General features: G+C 41.3%; 3 protein-coding genes across 5 annotated transcripts; 1 reads left to right on the top strand and 2 right to left on the bottom strand.

Annotated features, from left to right (window-relative positions):
* Positions 1-90: 90 nt before the first annotated feature.
* nab2 (NGFI-A binding protein 2 (EGR1 binding protein 2)) lies at positions 91-9,438 on the bottom strand. Of its 2 annotated transcripts, none has more exons than XM_063910241.1 (8): positions 7,365-9,438; positions 7,079-7,162; positions 5,894-6,793; positions 5,435-5,568; positions 4,655-4,706; positions 4,394-4,508; positions 4,049-4,234; positions 91-1,725 (listed from the first exon to the last, which is right to left on the bottom strand). In XM_063910241.1, exons 3-8 carry the CDS (start codon positions 6,782-6,784, stop codon positions 1,628-1,630), a joined length of 1,476 nt encoding a protein of 491 aa, XP_063766311.1. In that variant the 5' UTR covers positions 6,785-6,793; positions 7,079-7,162; positions 7,365-9,438; the 3' UTR covers positions 91-1,627. The 2 variants fall into 2 exon arrangements, with proteins under 2 accessions (XP_063766311.1, XP_063766310.1); XM_063910240.1 differs by having other exon boundaries at positions 7,357-9,437.
* On the top strand, positions 8,302-15,399 carry dnajc14 (DnaJ (Hsp40) homolog, subfamily C, member 14). The gene is made up of 7 exons (XM_063910237.1): positions 8,302-8,446; positions 9,457-10,890; positions 11,008-11,114; positions 11,482-11,601; positions 11,735-11,895; positions 12,094-12,196; positions 12,441-15,399. The coding sequence occupies exons 2-7, from the start codon at positions 9,673-9,675 to the stop codon at positions 12,733-12,735; spliced, it is 2,004 nt and encodes a 667-aa protein (XP_063766307.1). The 5' UTR covers positions 8,302-8,446; positions 9,457-9,672; the 3' UTR covers positions 12,736-15,399.
* On the bottom strand, positions 15,201-20,320 carry inpp1 (inositol polyphosphate-1-phosphatase). Of its 2 annotated transcripts, none has more exons than XM_063910242.1 (6): positions 20,039-20,320; positions 19,062-19,267; positions 18,916-18,976; positions 17,924-18,124; positions 17,659-17,833; positions 15,201-17,340 (listed from the first exon to the last, which is right to left on the bottom strand). In XM_063910242.1, the coding sequence occupies exons 2-6, from the start codon at positions 19,263-19,265 to the stop codon at positions 16,857-16,859; spliced, it is 1,125 nt and encodes a 374-aa protein (XP_063766312.1). In that variant the 5' UTR covers positions 19,266-19,267; positions 20,039-20,320; the 3' UTR covers positions 15,201-16,856. The 2 variants fall into 2 exon arrangements, with proteins under 2 accessions (XP_063766312.1, XP_063766313.1); XM_063910243.1 differs by having other exon boundaries at positions 20,182-20,306.
* Between the last annotated feature and the right edge of the window lie 163 nt (positions 20,321-20,483).

Genomic DNA, 20,483 nt, shown 5'->3' with positions numbered 1-20,483 from the left:
CTGGCTTTGTGACGCAGCTCTCACAGCCTGTTCTTACACATCAGAAGAGACAAGAAGAAGTGATTTATTGTGGAAACCAATGCAACACGCTTCAAGCAATAAAATAACATTTATTGAGATGTAACAAAATAAATAATCTGTTTTGCAACATAATAAACTGAGGAGGTTACCAATGCTCAAATGACAGGCAGGTGTAACTGATGCACAGAAAGCTATAGCTCACTGACATACTCTGTGATTAGGGATACAAAAAAGTCATTATCAACATTACATTAAGTCTAAATACATTTAAACTTTAATTAGGATCAAATAGGCTGGCATAACTTGAAGCAGTTGCTGTAACGAGTCAACGTCTTTCTGTAAACCTCGCCATGGGTAGAAAGTAAACGGGACTTACTTTAAGTCTCAAAGGACAAAAGAGGGAAATAACTTTCGCCTAATTAATATCTAAGACTACAGAAATCATCAGAAAAACACGCAGCCATATTGTAGTTTCCACCACGCCTAAATAAAACCGCATCAAACATTTATACAAATCACCTCTTTTTTTTTAAATGCAGTGTTTTTTCTTTTATCCTTAAAATATTGCAATGTAGTTTTGAATGCAGTCTCCTCACAGGCTGTACAATGGCCCCTATTGGGAACACACTTTAAGTAAGATGAGGGGGGGGGGGGCATCCTCCCTGCTCTGGAGCAAGAGCCTGAAACCTGATGTGTAGAGAGGCAACTAAAACGTTAACTGTCTGCTGAAAATAAAATTAAACAAACATTGGTGTTCTCATACAATGCCAATCATTTTTCAAATGGTTTTCTAAGGAAATTCTCACAGTATTTAAGAAAATGAAAAACCTGTAAAATGTTCTCTTACAAACACCATATCAGTTGCTTATGCAAAATACCATTACAGAAACATGTGAAGGAGAGGATGATGAAGACCTGCGGCTTTATATCTAATATATCTCTAATATCTCAGCATGTTTGTTTCGATCATATGGGCGATTGGATGATGCAGCGAAAAACAAAACGCTTCTGAACCTAACAGCGTTTTAAAGAAACACGCTGCTGAGTATTTTCATTTTTGAATCCTAAACAATGCACAAACATCAAAAACTAAAATATCAATTTTTTTCCTGAGGGTAAGGAGCTGCTTATACTCTTTTTTTAGCCTGTTACCTGCTGTAAAAGTCAAGAAAAATCTGCCTATGAAACCAAATTTCCTTAACATAACTAGTATGTTACAGAAGATTTAAGAGACTCCATTTCCAAAGTTACAGTGCCCTCTACTGTGTAGATCCCATTGAATTTAAGTCGCACTGTCAGCACATGGCACTTCTTACAATACTGACCTGAAAACTATATTTCTTTTTTAAATTCAGTTTTTTTCTTCATATAAAATAATTGAATTTTCGCACTTCTGTGTCTTCCCTTCAACTTTACTGATTATAAAGTAAAAATGTAATATCTTTCAGTGTTTAGAGGTCACTCCACATTTAAAATATCAGTCCTTAATTCAGACAATTACTGTAGTCTTCTTCTCATCAGATGTCAGTGTTAGTAGCAACCTGTAAAACGGACAGAGTTCAGTGGCAGGCCTGAGGAAAAGTTCTGAGACAAAAGCTGAGTTTTTTCATTTCCCCCGGTGACTACACTCGTCTTTGGTGATGCAAGGGCTGCTGCTCCTGCACGTTGTTATCGAGCTCCGCCTCTCCACTTTACTGTCATGATCTGTGGAGAGAGGTAAAGTTTAAGATATGACCTAATACGAAAGCTAAGTCACTTAAATGACAAATAATAGTACAAAAATAACCTATGAAAAGTACAGAATGAGGATTAACAGCAATTTTAGACTGGAGCAGATGGTGTTTAGGACATAAACAGACTTTGTAAATCTACTGTGAACATGGTTATTTAAGGAAAACTTAATAACATGTCCTTTTATGTGATTTGGGCTTTGAGTGCTATTTGTAGAGAGGCTGTGGCGCAGTGGGATAGTGTGCCGATCTTCGGATTAGGGGAGAGCTGGTTCCAGTCCCGCAGAGTGTTGTTGTGTCTGGGACACTTCAACCCAAATTGCGCTAGTGGGGAATGTATGTAAGTCGCTTTGGATAAAAGTGCATATGAGTAATGTACAATATGAACAGCACAGTTGAGAACAACTATATATAAGTTAAGTCATATTAATCAAGATGCAACAATAGTTGCATCTTGATTAATATGACAATAGTTGCATCTTGATTGATATGACAATAGTTGCATCTTGCACCTCTGAATAATACTTTGGGGAATTCACTGAGAAACTCTCCCACGTGCAATGAACTCATCATGGTTTATAACAAACCCAAGCTGGTGAATAACAAAAAGTCCTCAGTATTACAAGTTTGATTTGTTTTGAGCTGGTGATACTGTAAGGTGGTGCTGTGGTCAACACATTAAGTAAACAATACAAACAATTACATCAAACAAAAGTTGAAGTTGTTGTTTTGCATTTAAAAAAACTCTGAGGTGCATTCATTAGCTTGCAAGAGAAGCTGTACCTTTAAATACCACTGAACTTGTTTCCCACGTCAATGAACATGAGTTAATAATTAATTTGCTAAGAAGCCCTGTGTCCATGTGGCCGTACAGCAAGCAAGATCACTTATGGCAGAAAACAGTGACGTTGAGAGGAAGTTCTAAATTATGAGCGAGACAGGCGAAGGAAACTTGCATAAGAGACGAAAAAGAAGAACCAAGACAGTGAGGGAGATCGACGTCAGAGATGAAACATATGTCATTTTTTGTTATTTCCGCAGTCCTTTTGGTAGTGGGAGAAGCTGTATAAAAAAGACTGTGCCATTTCTCTGCCCACAGGTTTTATTTTTGTACACTGTCGCTTGGTGAGTCAATGCAACGCCCCTCCAATTACCTCCCACTCCTTCGCCCCCACGCCCCATCCATCCCGCCCTTCAGCCCACGCTCCTAACACACTCTGACGTCAGCTGCTGCTGAGAGGGGGGGTCCGTTTTTGACGCCCACAGAGTACTTCCTCCCTACCCTCCCTCCCCGCCCCCTCATGTCTATGCTGGCTTCCTTCTCCTCGCTTCATCTCTTCGACACAGCCCAGAAGGACTGACTTGCCCAGATCACTTGCTTTTCTTGTGAGAATCTGTGATGCGTCAGAAAATTGCTACAGTAACAGGGTATGGAAGAAGTGCTAAAACAGTGTAACACCACCCATCCTCTCTCGCTCTCTACCCTCCTTCTTTCACTCCTTTCCTCTCCATATATCGCTCAACACCTCCCTCTGTTTCCCCTTCTAACTTCTATCCTCTCTAATTTACAGACTGTTGAAGTTCAGCTGTACATGGTGGGAGGCGTCACCTCAGAGAGATTGTGACTCACTACAGATCAAGCTGTAGAGCTATAAAATATTCATTGTTAGCAAAGGTTAGGAAGACTCTGTCTGTCATTTTCTATTTAACCCCAATGTCAACTAGCTCGCTTTTAATTCCCCCACATTCCAACTGTAACTATTAGTTTATACTTCATTTCATATTGTTTTTGTACAGACAGTTAGAACATTGATGCCACTCTCATGTCTGTTAAATAAGAAGCTACAGCCAGCAGCCGGTTAGTGTGATACCAGCTGCTGGCTGAACCTATGTGTTTTTGCAGTTCAAATATGAAAGCAGTGTTGATTGAATCCTCTCAATCTCTACCAGAAAGCAAAGAAGTATATTCCCCATAATATTAATCTATTTTTCTTAACGTATTTGAACAAACATTGCAAAAAGACTGTGGATACATTTTGATAACTATTTTGTAAATCGATCAAAAACATTTTTAAGATTTCCTGCTTTTTCTCTGTATTTATATCATATTGAACTGAATATCTTGGGCAAAAAAGAACATTTAAAGACACCATCTTGGACTGGAATTTTCTTTACTGTTTCCTCACATTTTATAGACAAAACAATATATTGAAAAAATAGATAATAGAAAATAGTTGATATATCAATCACACTTAAATGTTGCAGCACTAACAGCTAAGTCATTTGGGAAAAGTTACCTGTACAGTGAGTTCGTTCTGACCCTAGGTTGATTTTGCCGGCCCGATCATGTGACACCATCCGAGCCAATCGCAGCCCTTCGTCCATTAGCGTTTGCTGTATGAGATGGCGACTCCAGTTAGCAGGGTTGGACGTGTCAGTGTGGGGACGGGGGGATGGAGATTGGTTGCACTGCGAGCCGATGTCTAACAGGACAGACAGATTTGGGTGTAAATCCTGTCTACAAATGGTACATTCTTATAGAAACAGGCATGAAGAATGTCTGGTGTTAAAGATTGGCTAATTAAATTAAGACCCGTTCAGCTCAGACAAATATCTTAATGATTTAGATAAGAAGTGTTTACCATGTGATACACTGTCGAGGCTTTCTGCAGATAAGCTGTCATCATCTGCCCTCTGGGTCAAGCCCTCAGAGCTCTCTGCGCCGAGAAGTGAGGACACACTCTCAGGCACAATTACCTAAAACACATCACTGACAATTTAGTGATCATATCCCACTTCAAATGATTGACTCGTAACCTGAAATTTGGCTACGTTTAGACACAGGGTAAGTCCCTCTGTCACTGAGTATTTTTAATGTCAGCCGTGCTACTCTGAAAACTCACCTCATGTCTCACTCTCTTCTGGGACAGTAGGCTGTTCTCATCTGCATTTGTCCTGCAGGAGAAAAACAGTGAATTGAAAAGAATTCAAAACTTAAAATTCAAAAGCTTGTTTGTGACCACAGCAACAGGTAATTTCAACAGGTAATTTCATTTAATTTCCTGTTGAGGAATTTCTTCCTCAGCAGGTGGAGGTTGAAGACGAGTTAGGGTTTTACTTTTGTAAAGTCAAGTTGTAGCAAGAGATAATAAGTCACACAGAATAGAAATGTTACTCAACTAGTGAAATGACCAGTAACAACTTTTTAACTGGACTTGACCAGTGGCAGTTCTAGATCATTTCAGATGGGGGTTAGAGGGGGCCAATGATACACATATGAAAATAAATGAAACAATACTCATTCAGTTAAGGGGGCCATAGGCAGATCCAGGCTTAATATGAAACTCTCATTATATTTTTATATTTTATCGCAATATAGAATGCAAGTTCATTATTCTTACACCACAGAGATTGGAGTTTAATTCCCTGTGCTTTCTGAACCATGTGTATTAAGGATATAAATGTGCCGGTGGGACGATGACTCATAAGTTACTTTTTCAAAAGTGACTGATTACAACAAAATGATACTCTACGTTGACTTTATTTTTCAGAGTTTCCATGTTGCTCTGAGGGTCTGGACTGAAATTAAAACTATATTCCAGTTTTTTTGCTCGATGTGTGAGTAGTGTTGGTTACTGCCTGCTGGTGAATAGATCACTGTTCTCTGCAGGGAGCGTCCTTACCTTGCATGCTTTAGTGTGGAGGTGTAGGCACATTTTCTCGCCACCTGCCGAGCCAAAGAAAAGAGCTCCACCCGTCTCAGCAAAAGGGCATTGTCACGCATACAGAACTGGGCAGCAGCTTCATTGATGATCAACTGAGGAGGAAAAGCACTGAGTGAAGGAAGGACAGGGCTTTTAAGATATTATGCAGACAAAAAATAAATCGAATACTTTTTGTATAATAATGTATATATCTGCCTGATCTACACTCTGGATTACAATGGGAACTTTCTTTACCATCAGATTTGTGTATGAAACATGGTGTGATGAGAGCTGCAGTGACTACATTCAATTGACAGAAAAATTAACACTAACTATTTTTAAATTGAATTCATTATGCAAACATTTTACTTTTACCTGTTCCATATTCTTCTATCGCCCTATGTTTAACACTGTCATCTTTGTCTCTGGTGCTTTTACCTCATGATGTGTGAGCTGCTTTCCTTCTCTCCGCTTTGAGTCAAAGCGTCCATAAATGAGACTGTACTTCCGGATCTCCTCTTCTTTGTTCACATCTTGGGAACTCATTTTGAAGATGTGTCCCACAGTCTTTGCCATCTTCTTGTTCATCCTAAGCAGAGTCTTCACCTCTGCAGCATCTGACCTAGGCAGGGTCCTGAGGAGCCTGTCAACGCTTTCCACCACCGCCCTCGCCGTCTCCCCGTCCAGCTGTCCTCCGGGCCAGGCGGACAGGGTGGAAGAGGGGCTTAGAGAACTAGAGGGACCAGGAGGACACGTTGACAGCAGTGGTGGGCTGGGCGACTCCTCTTCGAGTCCGGATGAGAGAGTGCAGTTCCCATCGGGCTCTGGGGTGAGCCAGTGTGGGTCCATGGGGGACAGTTTTTCCCTGTAGTGTGAGTCTGGTGGCTGTGGGGAAGCCTGGGAGCAAGGGCTTCTTGGACTCCCACTATGCATAGGAGTGAGACAAGCCCGATCGTCCCTCTCACAGGGGGACCCCGGCTGCCCGTTGCTCAGAGACTTCCTTGGCCCGCCTGCTGATCCACCAGACCCTGTGCCGTCTACTTTGAACAGTGGGATGCCCCCCATAGGAACGTTGGAGACGGGCTGGCTGAAAAGGGCAGGGTTGGCCGCCCAGTCTCTGAGGGCCTTCTGGAGCCTACGCACATGCAGTGGCTTGGTGGCCATGCCAACTAGAGCCATGATCTCCAGAAACTCCTCCTCTGCTGCCTCACAGAGTTGCTGCACGTCATCACCACCCTGCTGAATAAAGGTTTCATAATAGGCCAGCAGGTTGGCCCTTTGCAGGACCCGATACAGCTGCAACTCACCAAGTGTGCGTGGCAGAGACATGGCACACAACTGTGGAAAGTTTAAGCAGGAGAGAGGAAGACATGAAACTGCAGGTTGAGAAATCATGTCCATTATTTTTTTTAGATAAGGACTTTGTCATCTTAACTGTACCTATACCTTTTTCCAAACTCTTCTATCATGATGAAGCATAAATAAAAATAACATGAATATAAAACGATGTTGCATGCTTTGGAGGAGAATAGTTTCTTCCATATGCAAACCATGTTCAACTTTTTAAAAACATATTTTCATATAGTCCTTATATGATTCATGGTACAGTTACGCCTCTCTTACCTTCTTCGGGTCAGACGGATGTGCAGAGACTTTTTACGGAATGGTGTCTCTCCAAGGTCGGTAGGCTACTCCCGGAGTGAGTAACTAAAAAATAAATAGAAACTAATGTCGGTTGATGAGACAAAAGCAGGTTACATTTAAATTAGCGTACAAAAAAAGTAATAACACTTTGATTATTGGCTGCAGATTACATAAAACCATCGAGTATCCCTGAGCCAGATGTTAGAAGAAAACACCCTAAAACACAACGCAGTTTTTTTATCTTATAGGTTTCTTACCCTGTTACCTATCGCCGAAAGCGTCCCCGGCTCAGATTGGCGTAGTAAATCCCCTTTGCGTATCGTAGCTCGTCTGAAATCACTGGCAGAAATCCTCCTCCGGCGCAGCGTATTGGTTGCTGGCTGCCCTGTTTGTGTGGGCTGGAGAATGACGGGGGCGGACTGCAGCACGCCATCTGACCGAAAAAGAGCCTTCCTCTCCCGGTAGAGAGGCGGCTTTCATATTGGAGATGTGGGTGGTGGTGGTGGGGGCTTGAAGTTAACCCTCTGCGTCTTCAAGATGTGTCTTTTATGCAGAAGCTGTGGGGGGTTCCCAGAGTTTCCATGTGAAAGATTCCAAAACAAGTAGTCAGCACTACCAACACTAGACTTAAATAAAGAAGAATGAGGAGTTGTGCGTTTTTGGTCTGGTTTGTAAAGGTCTAATGTACTTTTGATTGCCCCATTGCACTTCTAATACCTGAATCACATGCTACAGCTTAATTTATTATTGTGAGCCAGTTTTAGGGTTACCGATTTTCTTGTAACATACATTTGTTATGGGAAAATGCATTTATAGATTTATTAATGTCAGATTTAAGGTTGCAGTAGGCTGTAGAGTCAGGATAAATGAGAAGTAAAATACATGAATGAATGAAGTGATTTTCTTTGTCTTAAAATAAGAAACATTCACCCATGCATGCTCCTTAAATGAAGGTATTGGTATTAGTATGAATGTTTAAAGTATCACAAGATGGTGGATCAATGCAGTGGAGTAAGAAATCATTTGTCTTCAAATTGTATTATAAATTAGCAGCTTGAAATACTCAAGTAGCATACAAGTAACTTCATTTGTATTAAGTAGACTACAGTTCGTACACTTTTCTTTAACAGATGCATGTAAACTAGTTGCTGCTCTACCTACTCCGGTACAATAGGTGGTGGTATGCACCTGCAAGTTAGTATGGATCCGCCAAGTGACGCAAAGAAGAAGGAGAAGGAGAAGAAGAAGAAGAAGAAGAAGAAGAAGAAGAAGAAGAAGAAGCTAAAAAAAAACAAGACGGGCACTTGGGTGTCTGATAACAAACAAGGTTACACACTAAACTGAAAGGTATATATGACATCCAGTTCGTTTGAATGCTAAATGTAAGATGATTTTCTTCCTCGCTTGGCTCGGCTGGTGTCCAAAACATGCCTTAACTGACTCCGCGCAGGAAGGCAAACAGCCGCTAGTGTTAACGTTAGCATGTCTGGCTAGCTGCTGTTATTAGCTCACTTCACAGTTAGCTGCTCGGTCGGCTGTGTGCTAGTTAAAGACGTTCCCAGTTTGCTTCTTTGCTGTCGGTTAATCCTCGTCTGAGACAGTATTTCGTCGAAATGTTGTCATGTTAGCCAGCCAGATAGCAAGCTAATTTTAGCTCCTTTAGCGCCTGTCTGTCATCCTGTTGGCTGACTGCTTCTCCATGCTAACACTCTGCTAACTTTAGCCGCCTTTAAAATACATGTTGGTGTTAGCAGAGTTAAATAAGTGTCTAATTACTCTCTCCGACAGGATTGACAGCTTTTTAATGTCTGTTTTTGTCGCTTTTTTTGGGCTCTAAAATGTTAAGCGTTTGTTCATTTCACGTTAGCTCGTTTCTAGAAACACGGTATTGCCTCATTGTATAACTGGATCAGCAAACAACTAAGTATTATTTTTATGCCTGTTCACGTTTACAAGTACTGTATCTGCATCACATGTATGGTTAATCATTAATAAGTGACATGACTCATTCTACATCGATACAGGAAAAGCTTGTTCCAGACTGTTTTGTTATACAATCATGTAGAATTCTGGGGGAGTTTTGCAGGGAAAACTAAAAACTATCATTTTCGATTTATTTGTCAAATGTTTTCAACTGTTAGGTCGATAACCTGTCACTAGATTGTGAAATTGCCTATTACAGTTTACAAGAGCACAAAGATATTCAGTTGAGGTAAAGCAGAAAAACCTCACATTTGAGAAACTTTTCTGGAATGTTTTGTTTTGATAAGTAACTTAATACCTTAAGAAGCATAATTCTTTATTCTGTTTATCACAATCTGGGATTAAACTGAGCTCTAAGTTTTCTTGCTTTTCAGATAACTACCCGATGCATGATGCAAGATGTGATAAAGCCTTATTGACACCTGTAAGGGGTGGCTGATATGGTGGACCTGAGATTTACCCTCAGGAGCCCCCAGCCTCACTTTTTTATGAGAGCCTGGGGCAAATGTTGCCACAGATTATGGATCTAGGATATCATCTTCCATGAGATTCCAATTTCCCAAGACTTTAAACCAACAGCTGTAAGGAACATGGAGAGAGAAGCAGCTGAGAAGGAGATGGATTGCGTTACTGATGCTGAAGAGGAGATCCCTGATGGTGATTCCACATCAGTGACTGAGTGTGGTCAGTGGGAGGCTAGACGGACTGATGATGAATGCCAGCTGGAGGACCAAACAGCCTATGCCACATCTCAGGACAACCCAAATCCAGCCACTCCACATGACTCTCAGATTGGCGAAGCGGAGTATTATGGATCTCCAGAGGCCAAAGAGGATATTGAGGAGGTTTCAGATGGGTCTGAGCATGACGACACTGCAGATCATGAGAACTCGCATGTTATAAATCAGGAAGAGGATGAAGCTGCGAAGGAGCAGCACATGAACGGGGAGTCTAGTTGGAGGAATGTGGGTCCTGGTCGGAGATTTAAATTGAGGAGCAGTGGATCAGTTTCAGAGCAGGGCAGTCAAAGTGCTTTTTCCTCTATTCCAAAAGGAAATGTTACGTCAAGTGGTGGTCGGCACAAGCAGACACGCAGGCGTAACCACCACCACCATCAGAACCGAGGCCGCAGGAGGACAGGCAACCAGCTCCTTTTAGCTTTCAAGGAGATGCTGTCAGAATCTGTGAGCTTCTGGTGCATCTCCTGCGTCCACATGATGATTGAGATTATTGTCACATTAACACACAATTGTGGAGTCGGTGTTGAGACTGGAGGGATGAAACTTTACAGTTTAGGGCAGCAGGTCCTTGGAAAGATTACAGATATAGCAGGGCTGAAGGGAGACGCTTGTCGGGTTTTGAAATGGACGAAATGCAAAGGAACGGACCTCATGGATAAAACTGTTAGGTCAGTGAAGTGGGGAAAGACGACTGCCTTATCTTTTTTGAGACTTTTCTGTGCTTTGGTTATTCTGGGTTACCATTGGGCAAAATGTGCATTGGTTCGCCTTGCGGGAGAACGGGGAAAACGCTATTGGACAGCTTTTCAGGAGTCAAGGTTTTGGAAGAGTGTGGTGTCCATGCTGGAGAGAGTCCGAAGCAAGTTCAAGAGGAAAGGCCATGCACCCCCGTCCAGCCTTGACTCACCCAGCAGAGCGGGGAGGAGCGGGCCAGGACAGGAGCTAGATAGACTGCTGGCGTTGGCTGAGGTACCAGAGGAGGAACTCGACCCCTTTACCGTGCTCGGGGTGGAAGTGCATGCCACTGAGGCTGAACTGAAGAAGGCCTACAGACAGCTTGCTGTACAGGTGTGTGTTAATCCAAACAATACCACTAAAACAGATTATAAAATAATAATAATAAAATGAATGACGCACTGATTTTTTTTACTCGTACAACTGTTTCCTTTGTCGTTTCTTCTTCAGGTCCATCCAGACAAGAATAAACACCCACGAGCTGGAGAGGCGTTCAAAGTTCTTAGGGCTGCCTGGGATATTGTCAGTAATCCAGAGACTCGACGAGAATATGAGTTGTGAGTGCACAAAAAGTTGTTATTAAAGGATATATAGATTTGAAGGCAATTAGAAAAACAAAAAAAAACCAAATCAAGTATCAAAAAAAACATAGTAATGAGTAGTATTCTTAAAAAAAAAAAAAAAGAATCCTTCTTCATCTCATCCTCAATATTCAAATGTCCTACAATTAGAAAATAATGATAGTAAATGGTAAATAAAAAAATGTTCTTTGAAAATCTATTATTTAAGAATGTACGGCGTTTTCTTCAGAACTGATTTGGGTTAATGGGAATACATTGATACAGTAATTAATTATTTAAGAGTTTGGTCATTATGCCTGCTTTATTCATGGTTAAAAAACATGTGTATTTCGGTCCCATGCAGGAAGCGCATGGCAGCAACTGAGCTCTCAAAGTCCATGAACGAGTTCCTCACTAAACTGCAGGATGACCTGAAGGAAGCCATGAACACCATGATGTGTACTAAGTGTGAAGGCAAACACAAGTACGTCGCTACACACCCTACATTATCTTAATCAGTGTCAGATATTTTCTTGCGTTATGTATTACACACAGCGCTGAATCGTGTCTTATGTATTCTTTCATAATGTTTGCCTTTGTGACCTGTGTCTGTGCAGGCGGTTCGAGATGGATCGTGAACCTGATGAGGCCCGGTTCTGTGCTGAATGCAACCGTTGCCATAGTGCAGAGGAAGGGGACCTTTGGGCCGAGTCCAGCATGCTGGGCCTACGCATCACATACTTTGCCTTTATGGATGGCAAGGTGTATGATATTACAGGTGAATGTCAGCTTCCTCTAAAGATCCTCTGCTCCTCTCAGCAGTGCTGCCAAGATTAATCTCGTGTTTTTTATGTAATTGATTACATTGCTAGTTTCTGCCCTACTGGTATGGGAGGTTATAGAAAAACTTCAGCGCATTTCCTGTTTGCACTTTTCCTTGCAGTCATGTGACTTTTGTGATGCTGTCTTGTTTCAGAGTGGGCAGGTTGCCAAAGAATAGGTATTTCTCCTGACACGCACCGTGTGCCCTATCACATCTCTTTCGGTGCAAAGAACAACAGCACCTCCACACGACACAGGTTAGTCCCTTCATGTGTTTGTTTTGGTGGCTCCATGGATCTAAAACATTTACAAGTTCATCCTCCTTGACCCCATTCAGGCCTACATTTTGCCTCATGAATGTGGAACATCAGCCATAGTTTTTCTGTTTGAAAGTAAAAAGCAGTGGCAATTTAACTGTTCTTCATTAATACCTTTTAGTATTCGAAATGTGATATCTCAATAGAACGAAATATATCTAAACTTTCCAACTTTCCCTTCCAGGACGCCCTCAGAGAGCACCCCACCTCCCACCAACCCTGCAGATTTACAGGACTTCTTCAACCGTATCTTCAAGGGCGGACCTCCTAATGACATGGCTAGCAACGGGGGCTTCTTCCCCTCAGGCCCCCCCCCTCACCCCCCACCTGGTGCTGCAGCACCCCCGTTCTCTCCTCCCCCGAGCCAGACAGGTTTCTTCATGCCGGGGGCGCAGCGACCAGAGCCCAGCGAGACGTGGGCTGAGAGTGGCAAACCCCCCCGGAGGAGGAAGAAGGTCCGCAAACCCTTCCAGAGGTGAAGGCTGTTAACCTCTCAGTGAAACGTCATAGCAACACAGGGACACAATAGATAATGGCCATGTGGTTCTCTCGCCTGCCTGTTGGCATGCCAAGATCTGAACCAGAGATAATTCATGGGTCCGCCGGAGGAGAGAGACTGCAGCGTGTGAAGTATTGAAGGGGGTTGGAAGAGTGTGACGGTGCTTTACCTCTCATCTCACCTTAGATTTTCGTCGGTCTTTAAGGCAAATGTAGCCTTGGCATTGAAATCCTTATCAGGATGCTGTGTTGAAACATTTCTTTCATCATTTCCGGCCAAATCCTGCAATGCATGATTTATTCACCTGCATTTTAACACTTCAGTTTTCTCACTTTTGTTGGTGTTTTTCAGAAGGTTAGGTGAAGACGTTGGCTCCCTCCGGAGTGAGTGACACTTGAATAGAGGGTTACATTGAGTAATGGATCATTTAGTTAACGTGATGATAATGATGGGCAGCTTCACTGTCAGAGGTTACTCATGTTGCACCTTGCCAACATATTATTTTAATAAAGATTAAAAACCAGTTGAACCCAACAGATCTGAACCAAATTTACAAAGAGAGCAGGAAGTTGTAAATGTGGCCGAGCCAGAGAGGAGAGGGTGAAGATATAACATCTGGACCTGAATAGGTAAATTTATAATTTTGCTTTGAAATACTGATCCAAACATTCTTAATGTTCCCGCTGTTCAGTGCTACAGCTCCAGGTTGATGTTGTAATTGCAGCACAAGTGAAGCAGGAATGAGTCCAGCTGTGTTACTGAACTCCAGCGAAGCTGCTCTGATCCAAAACTTTAAAAGTGAAGCCTTGACATTTTGAAATGTTGTTATTATTCCTCACCAGGGATTGATTCCCAGTTAAAAAAACACATACTAACATCTGCACTGCCCCCGCTTGATTCACAATAAAACCACGCAGAATGGAAAGTCTGCCACAGTTTCACTGGTTTACAAAGTTTAACAGTCATTTGAGTCTTAAATGTGTATTTAATTTTGCACCACAAAATGTGCTAATTTGCAAAAACTGAAACAAGCTTGACCTGTATAAAAACTTACAATGCTGTTAAATCCTTTTTTCAAATCAGCATTATTCATTTTATGTCTGTCATGACCTCCACCCAGTCAACCCAAAACAGATAAGTCTGTTTAATAATTACAATTGTAACAATGTAAAATTATTTATTTTGATCTTGTGTCATCTTAGAGACTCCTCTCAGCTTTCAGTTTAAGAAATAATAAATGTGTCTCTGTTTTGCTGTCATGCACATTAAAAGGTTGTTTTCTTTTGGTTTAAATTTCCACCTGGATGTGGGTAATCTTTCAAAATGTCAAGGTCACAAGTGCACAGACTTTCTAATTTAACTCGTATGCTGTTTGATACAACTTGAAGGGTCGTAAAAAGATGATTTGTTGTACTTTTGGTTTAGTTTTTTGACATGGTTCTTGCATAGAACGGATTTTCTTTTCATCATCGTTTAATTTAAGAAAACCGATGTTATTGTTTACACCTGATATGTGAAGTTTGTGAGTGTAGTGAAATGGCAGTTATGTGTGATGAGGCATTTGATAAAGGCTATTTTTTTAATAATGACAGTTGATGAAAAGTACCATGTTCAATGTTTTTTGTTGTTGTGTTAATTTGCACACCCACCCCTGTAATAACATCAGCAGGATTTTGAACAGTCATCCGTGATTTAGCCTAACCAGCCTCCTCCAGCTGCAGCTGAGTAGGAGGTGTAGCTCGCTAAGCTAACAGCTCATTTGCAAATAACAATTTTTTTGGGTAGAATCTGAACGTTAAATGAGTGTCAAAAACAACATTTAAGTTGCACGACCATCAAGCTCTGGCATTACACAAGTGTCAGAATTATGTTCTGGCAATAGATTGCATAATGTGGGTTTGTCTCGTAGCTTGAGAAGATGAATCTTTCTTGCAAATGTCCCTAGAGCTCATCGAAGCAGGTCATTAAGTTTGCCATGTTTCTTTTCATGTGTCAAATTGATTTCTCTTTACTCATTGGATCAGTTTCCCAGACACGGATTGAGTCGTTATACTAAAAATGGCCCCTTATTAAAAAATATTATTCTGGGGTAAAATGATATTGCATAAAAGAAAGGTTGTAGCTAAGACAGAAAACTATAATGGCCTTAAACTACTTTTTGTAATTGGGTTAAATTCAAATGCTGATAATCAGAAATAAATCAACAAAACTGATATCAACCACATATGCAGTGATTCATGTTGCATATTCATTTCGGCCTGGATCACCTCGGTTCCTATTTACATTTTCAAAGAAAACTTCAATATATAATCCAGTCCCTACCTGGGAAACACATCTGAAACCACGCTGAGCAGAGTGCATTGTTTTCCACACCTTGACTCGAGAATGTACCGGGCTGTGTGTTAAAGGTAGCAGGTTAAAGTCCAAGAAGTTAATGAAAGAGTCAACAGTTCAGATTTTTTTTCTTTTCCAAGTTTTAACAGATTATGCAGAAGTATTGCAAAAAATGTCTGACAATCATCAGGGTTTTTTGTAGGGAATTTTGAGGCGAGTTCCCTGGCTGGTAAACAGTTTGAAAATATCACTGTTGGGTTTCTTTCCCCCGCTTTCTCTGGTTTTCAAAATAAAAGAGGATTTCCTATTATGCACATGTTGTTCTGTTCCTTTACACACATGGCTTCTCAGTTATTTAACAATGCATATCAAAGTTATACCATTTTAAACAAACACAGTGACAATCAAAGTGACCAAGTGATCATTAAAAACATCTGGATAAGAATCTGCTTTAAGAGAACTATATGAACCTCTTATCCTTTAATATTTGAGTGGATTTGACTGTAATCCTTACCCGAAAAGGACTCTGTGTCACTGTTTCACCTCATATGGACATTCCATCCTCTAACCTTATTAACTCATGGTGCTATGACCATGGAAAGAGGGCAGGTTACCGTCTGCTCCTTAAAAGGAGTTCTTTCAGAGGTGCAGATTACTGTTAACAGTGCAATTTGATTCTGTTGACTTATAACCCTTAAGACTAGATGGGCTGGAAAAAAATGTGATATGACTTTCACAACTGCAATCTAAACTCCTTAATCCAAGAAAATTCCTTCAGATGAGTCAGAGGCTTCTTGTGATGGCACATTTCCAATCCTCTGGCAGTGAAGTGTTCCTCAGCTGTCCAGCAGTGAGCACTGTTCCTACTGTTAGCTTTAACATGATTACCTGTTTTTATATATATATATACACACACACACACCTCACACACACCTCACATAATTATAATAAATGTTCAACAAGGTGTGAGCTAAACTAAATGAACAAAACATGCTTAAAGTGTTGTAGCTAGCATGAGGAAGCCAAGATATACGATTGTCACAGAGCAACAGCTTGTTATTGGTAAGAGTGAAACTGCCTGAAAGAGTCTTGTGATTGTCTGAACTGTCTGCTGTCTGTCCCATTGTCTCACAAAACAAGTCCTTCTCATCTGTCACAATGAAAATCTTTTTCTGTCAGTCCCCCTTTGACCTTTAAATCAAAAAGACACAAGGCTTTCTTGACGGATTGACAATCAGCTCAAGAACAAGACAGGAGTCTTGAATTTGTTTTGGATTTGATTGATTAGCAGTGGTTTTCTTATTGAATTTCCACAACTTTAGCATAGACAAGACAGTATTTGAAACAATTATTTGGCCCAGACCAAATGTTTATCTTGTGATGGAAACACTTATTTCATGCAAAAATGTCAGGAAAGCCATTTTAGCCTCTCGAACATAGATATATCTTACTTTCTCTATTAACTGTTCTATATTATATTCAACTGGATAACTTTGGGATTTGGACTGACGGAACAAGACATTAAGGGAACTGGGATGGAGCTTTTTCACTGACAAATTATAGACCGAATGATTAATCTAGAAAATAACTGGCAGATTAATCGTAAGAAAATACTTGCAGCCGTATTGCAAATATATCTAATTTAAAAAGAGACAATATAATATGTATTTAAAATATTTCCATATCCTTCTCTTTCTACGTATACAGAAAATAAGAATATGATCATATATGCTTCAGCTTGTGCTGGTTACATCTATGCTGGCTCAGCTACAGCTTGCCTTTCAGAGGAGCGATGACACTGCGGAGCTGGGAACAGTCTCGATAAGCCACCAGGCCGCCATGGTTGGCCCAGCGGTCCGCTCCTTTGCACTCAGTGTGAGGCTGGTGGTAGGTCAGTTCTGCCTCTGCGCCTGAGCCGGACTGCAGACACGTTTTGAGGTCCACCACTCCCCCTCCGAGGGCCCGGAGAAGGGCGTGAGGAGCGCAGGAGTCCCACTTAAAGGTGCTTCCCTCTGACAGGACGTAGACGTCAGCCAGGCCCTGAATGACACACAGGATCTTGTATCCGGCTCCAGAGGCGTACATCAGCTTGTCAGGGCCGCACAGTGCGGTCAGGGCTTCCTTTACCACCGGCTTCTCACTGGAGCTCAGCACCGCAGACAGCCCCCCCGCAGGTCCTGCTTTAGGCCGGGACTCTGAGCAGACATTGATGCTGCCACAGGACACCCCCCAGAAATGCTTCCCCTTCCAGCTGTGAACACAAATAATAGGTGTTAGGCTGAGAATATTGTACTTTAGTTTTCTGTCTGACATTTTTACTGGGTTAATCAATCAAGTGAGAGGTAGGGTAATTTATCATATCATTATCATTATCATTTATCTATTCAATCTGACTTTTTTGCAGTCATTCAAGTTGCCATATTGTAGGTACTAGAATGCAGATTTAGGTCATTTCTTCCTTGGCCTTACTTTTCAGACTTGGAGGCTGTCCCTTTGGCTGAAAGTGAACCACAACAGTGTAGAAACCATACATTGTAGAAGAAGATGTATTGCAGATTATTTAACTCACCGACCACCGGCTGGGTCTTTGTAGTTGAATGGCTGGTTGATGACGCCCATAACAGGCTCGCCTGTGCTCCGAAGATAAACCCCGATAAGGACCAAAGCACAATGCAGACCTGAAGGAAACAGGCGGCCCTCCTCCAGCACCTCCTCTCTGCCCTCTATGTACTGGCTGGTGGCGTCTTAATGCAAAACAAAGACAAAATCAGTTCTTATCTCTAAAGTGTTTTCTGGATAAATTCACTGCATCAGACAGGAAAAAAGCAGCTCACCTATGGGGTCGATCCAGATGCCAAGCTCGGAGGGGCTGAGGGGCACCTTCAGACCATCTGTGTCAGCGTCGATGCTCGCCGGATCCTGGTGGATGGCTCGAGCCAGCAGAGAGGCCGCTGTGTGGTCGCCGTCCAGCACGGAGGCCAGCAGCGCAGCAGTCTCCTCCTCTGTAGCGCACACTGTGACCGTCACACTCTCTCCTGTTAACACAGAGGGAGCAAACTAAGTACTGCTTTGACTATTTAAATATTTACGCAATGCAATGCAAAGTGAGCTAAACATATTTGGACAGTGACACGTTGATGTGTTAGCTTTTTGTTCTGATTATATTAGATGAAAGATGTTGGACTTTGAGTGCACTTCATACACTCAAATGTTTACAGTATTTCAAGTATTAGGTATGCCCAAATAAAGGTTAAGTGATTGTAATTTCACCGCACTCTTTAATCTTCCATCATAAAATTAACAGAAAAAAGCTTCTATATTCCTGCAGCTCACAACAACCACCAGATTGTCTTAATTATTATCAACTTATCTGTTTCAGTTCAACATTTTACTACTATGAAGACAATTTTCTTGTTTATTCATCTGGCCAAAATGTCAGAAAAGTTCCCTAAATTCCAAGTCTTTAATTTATTGTTTTGATATTATGAAGATATTCACCAAGAGCAGGAAATCCCATTTTTTTCATAATTTCCATCTTTTGTGATAGTAAACTTAATAAAAAACAAATGTAATCTTGGGTTTTTGACAAAAAACAACCTGAGAAGTTGTCAGGTGGGGCTTTTGGAAATTGAGATTGTGTGAAATTGTGTGTTTAGACTAAAATAAATCAGTTTTAAACTTGTGCATGTTCTTTAATAGAATCCTAATCTGTCCAAACTCAACTGGGATTTGGACAAACTAAATTTCGCTTTGAGCTTAAAGTCATTTACATCCAAAGTGACAAGAGAACATGAACATGTAGTGTGTTAAAATATCAAGTCATTACCAAGCCCATTTTCAAATTTGTTGGACTCCTCTCCATTGATGAAGTCTGCCATCTCAGGGAACTGAACAAAACAAGAGACAGGACATGATTACAGACCAGCACCAGTTGATTATGACAGTCCATACTTAAGTCCAGACATTTCCTACCTTGACACCAACGTCATGCCGGATCATCTCCTGGATCACCACGTCAGCAAGCGTCTTGAAGTCCTGGACGAACTTTTTGTTCTTGTCATCTCCGGTCTTCTCTTGTACCAGGAGCTGAAAGAGGGGAGCCTCCTGCCTGCAGACACGAGCCACGTTAGCCGCTTTCTCGGCCACCCTGAGCAGCAGCCTCAGCAGATCAGCCATGCCTGAACAGAAAGAAAAGAAGACATGTTTTAGTCAACGTGTGTGAGAGAGAGAAAAAGAGAGGAGGCAGGTCACACTTGCACATAACAAGCTAATTATAGCCTCAAAACGAAAAGAGGACAAATCTGAAAAAAGACCAGTGTGTGAGGGAGGAGAGAAGCCTCAGTTCTTTCTCTTCTGAAACACATATGCAGCTCACTATCCTCTCTTCAGATATCTCAACTTCCAAATGATTATTTAAAAGTATGGAGAACAAAACTGTACATTATCTTATAATAAAATAGGGGAAAATAACATAAAACACACCGCGGTGTGTAGAAAATGTGACACAACACAGTGGTGATTGCCTTTAGTTAGGTCAGTGGAATAAAACAAGTTATATGTTTTCTGGATATGGAAAAGGGCCTTCATCCGAACTAAACAATGTAGTTGTTTTGTATTTTACCGTCACAACTTTACCATTCAAGTCAATTTCAATAAAATAAAAAAATACCTAATTTGTCCACGGGGTATAATTTGTAGAGCTACGTAGAGTAGTATTAACTTCATGTACTACTCTACGTAGCTTTACAAATTACCTTTAGGTAAACACAATATAAATACAAATTAAAACATATCTTTTTAATAAGCATGGATAAGCTGCTCATGTCTGCTCTTGACATCCTGTCGAACAGTATTTGATAGAGTTGAACATCTATGAGATTATATAACGTAGCAAAGACATTTAAAACAGCAGAGAAAAATAAAACACTGAAAAATGATTTAAAGCTTACCTAAAGCCAGGTTACACACCGGTTATTACACTCTCTTCTGTCGCTCACCGTAGCTCTGTTTATTCTGTCCGTCCTACAGTAAGCAAACGCGAATATTTCGGAATGTAAGAGTACGCACAGTTTCAGTAAAACAGCAGAATTACCGCGCCTCTTCGGTTTCTCTACGTCAGAGCGAGTTTCCTCTCGACCGAAGGGCGTCCCTCACATCTAGGCCGGCAAAGTAAAGGTGCAGACAGGCGCGGAACCGGAGAAAGCGCCGTACTTCAGTCTCAAGGAACTGACAACAGGAAGTGCTGCCGCGCTGCGTTCAAATGCAAATGTGAATTTCAAACTTCCAACTCGGAGCACTGCGCATATTGGCTTGTTTTGATAAACATTAGGTTGTAGGTCGTTGTCTACAAACTACGGGTTTTAAAGGAATGCGTTTGTGTTTAACAACGATTTG

Source organism: Eleginops maclovinus, chromosome 20, assembly GCF_036324505.1.
Source record: "Eleginops maclovinus isolate JMC-PN-2008 ecotype Puerto Natales chromosome 20, JC_Emac_rtc_rv5, whole genome shotgun sequence".
Lineage (NCBI taxonomy): Eukaryota > Metazoa > Chordata > Actinopteri > Perciformes > Eleginopidae > Eleginops > Eleginops maclovinus.
The sequence above is the reverse complement of the archived record's forward strand: the minus strand, read 5'-3'. Positions and strand labels throughout refer to the sequence as shown.

Excerpts from the sequence above, each read along its gene's own strand:
- nab2 (XM_063910241.1), bottom strand. The coding sequence starts at position 6,784 with ATGTCTCTGCCACGCACACTTGGTGAGTTGCAGCTGTATCGGGTCCTG. Across the intron at positions 4,235-4,393 it reads CCTCGACAGTGTATCACATG|ACATCGGCTCGCAGTGCAAC; the intron begins GTAAACACTTCT and ends CTGTCCTGTTAG. Across the intron at positions 1,726-4,048 it reads AGAACGAACTCACTGTACAG|ATCATGACAGTAAAGTGGAG; the intron begins GTAACTTTTCCC and ends CTCTCTCCACAG.
- dnajc14 (XM_063910237.1), top strand. The coding sequence starts at position 9,673 with ATGGAGAGAGAAGCAGCTGAGAAGGAGATGGATTGCGTTACTGATGCT. Across the intron at positions 11,602-11,734 it reads AAGTGTGAAGGCAAACACAA|GCGGTTCGAGATGGATCGTG; the intron begins GTACGTCGCTAC and ends GTGTCTGTGCAG. Across the intron at positions 12,197-12,440 it reads AGCACCTCCACACGACACAG|GACGCCCTCAGAGAGCACCC; the intron begins GTTAGTCCCTTC and ends TTTCCCTTCCAG.
- inpp1 (XM_063910242.1), bottom strand. The coding sequence starts at position 19,265 with ATGGCTGATCTGCTGAGGCTGCTGCTCAGGGTGGCCGAGAAAGCGGCT. Across the intron at positions 18,977-19,061 it reads GGCATGACGTTGGTGTCAAG|TTCCCTGAGATGGCAGACTT; the intron begins GTAGGAAATGTC and ends TGTTTTGTTCAG. Across the intron at positions 17,341-17,658 it reads AAAGACCCAGCCGGTGGTCG|CTGGAAGGGGAAGCATTTCT; the intron begins GTGAGTTAAATA and ends TTGTGTTCACAG.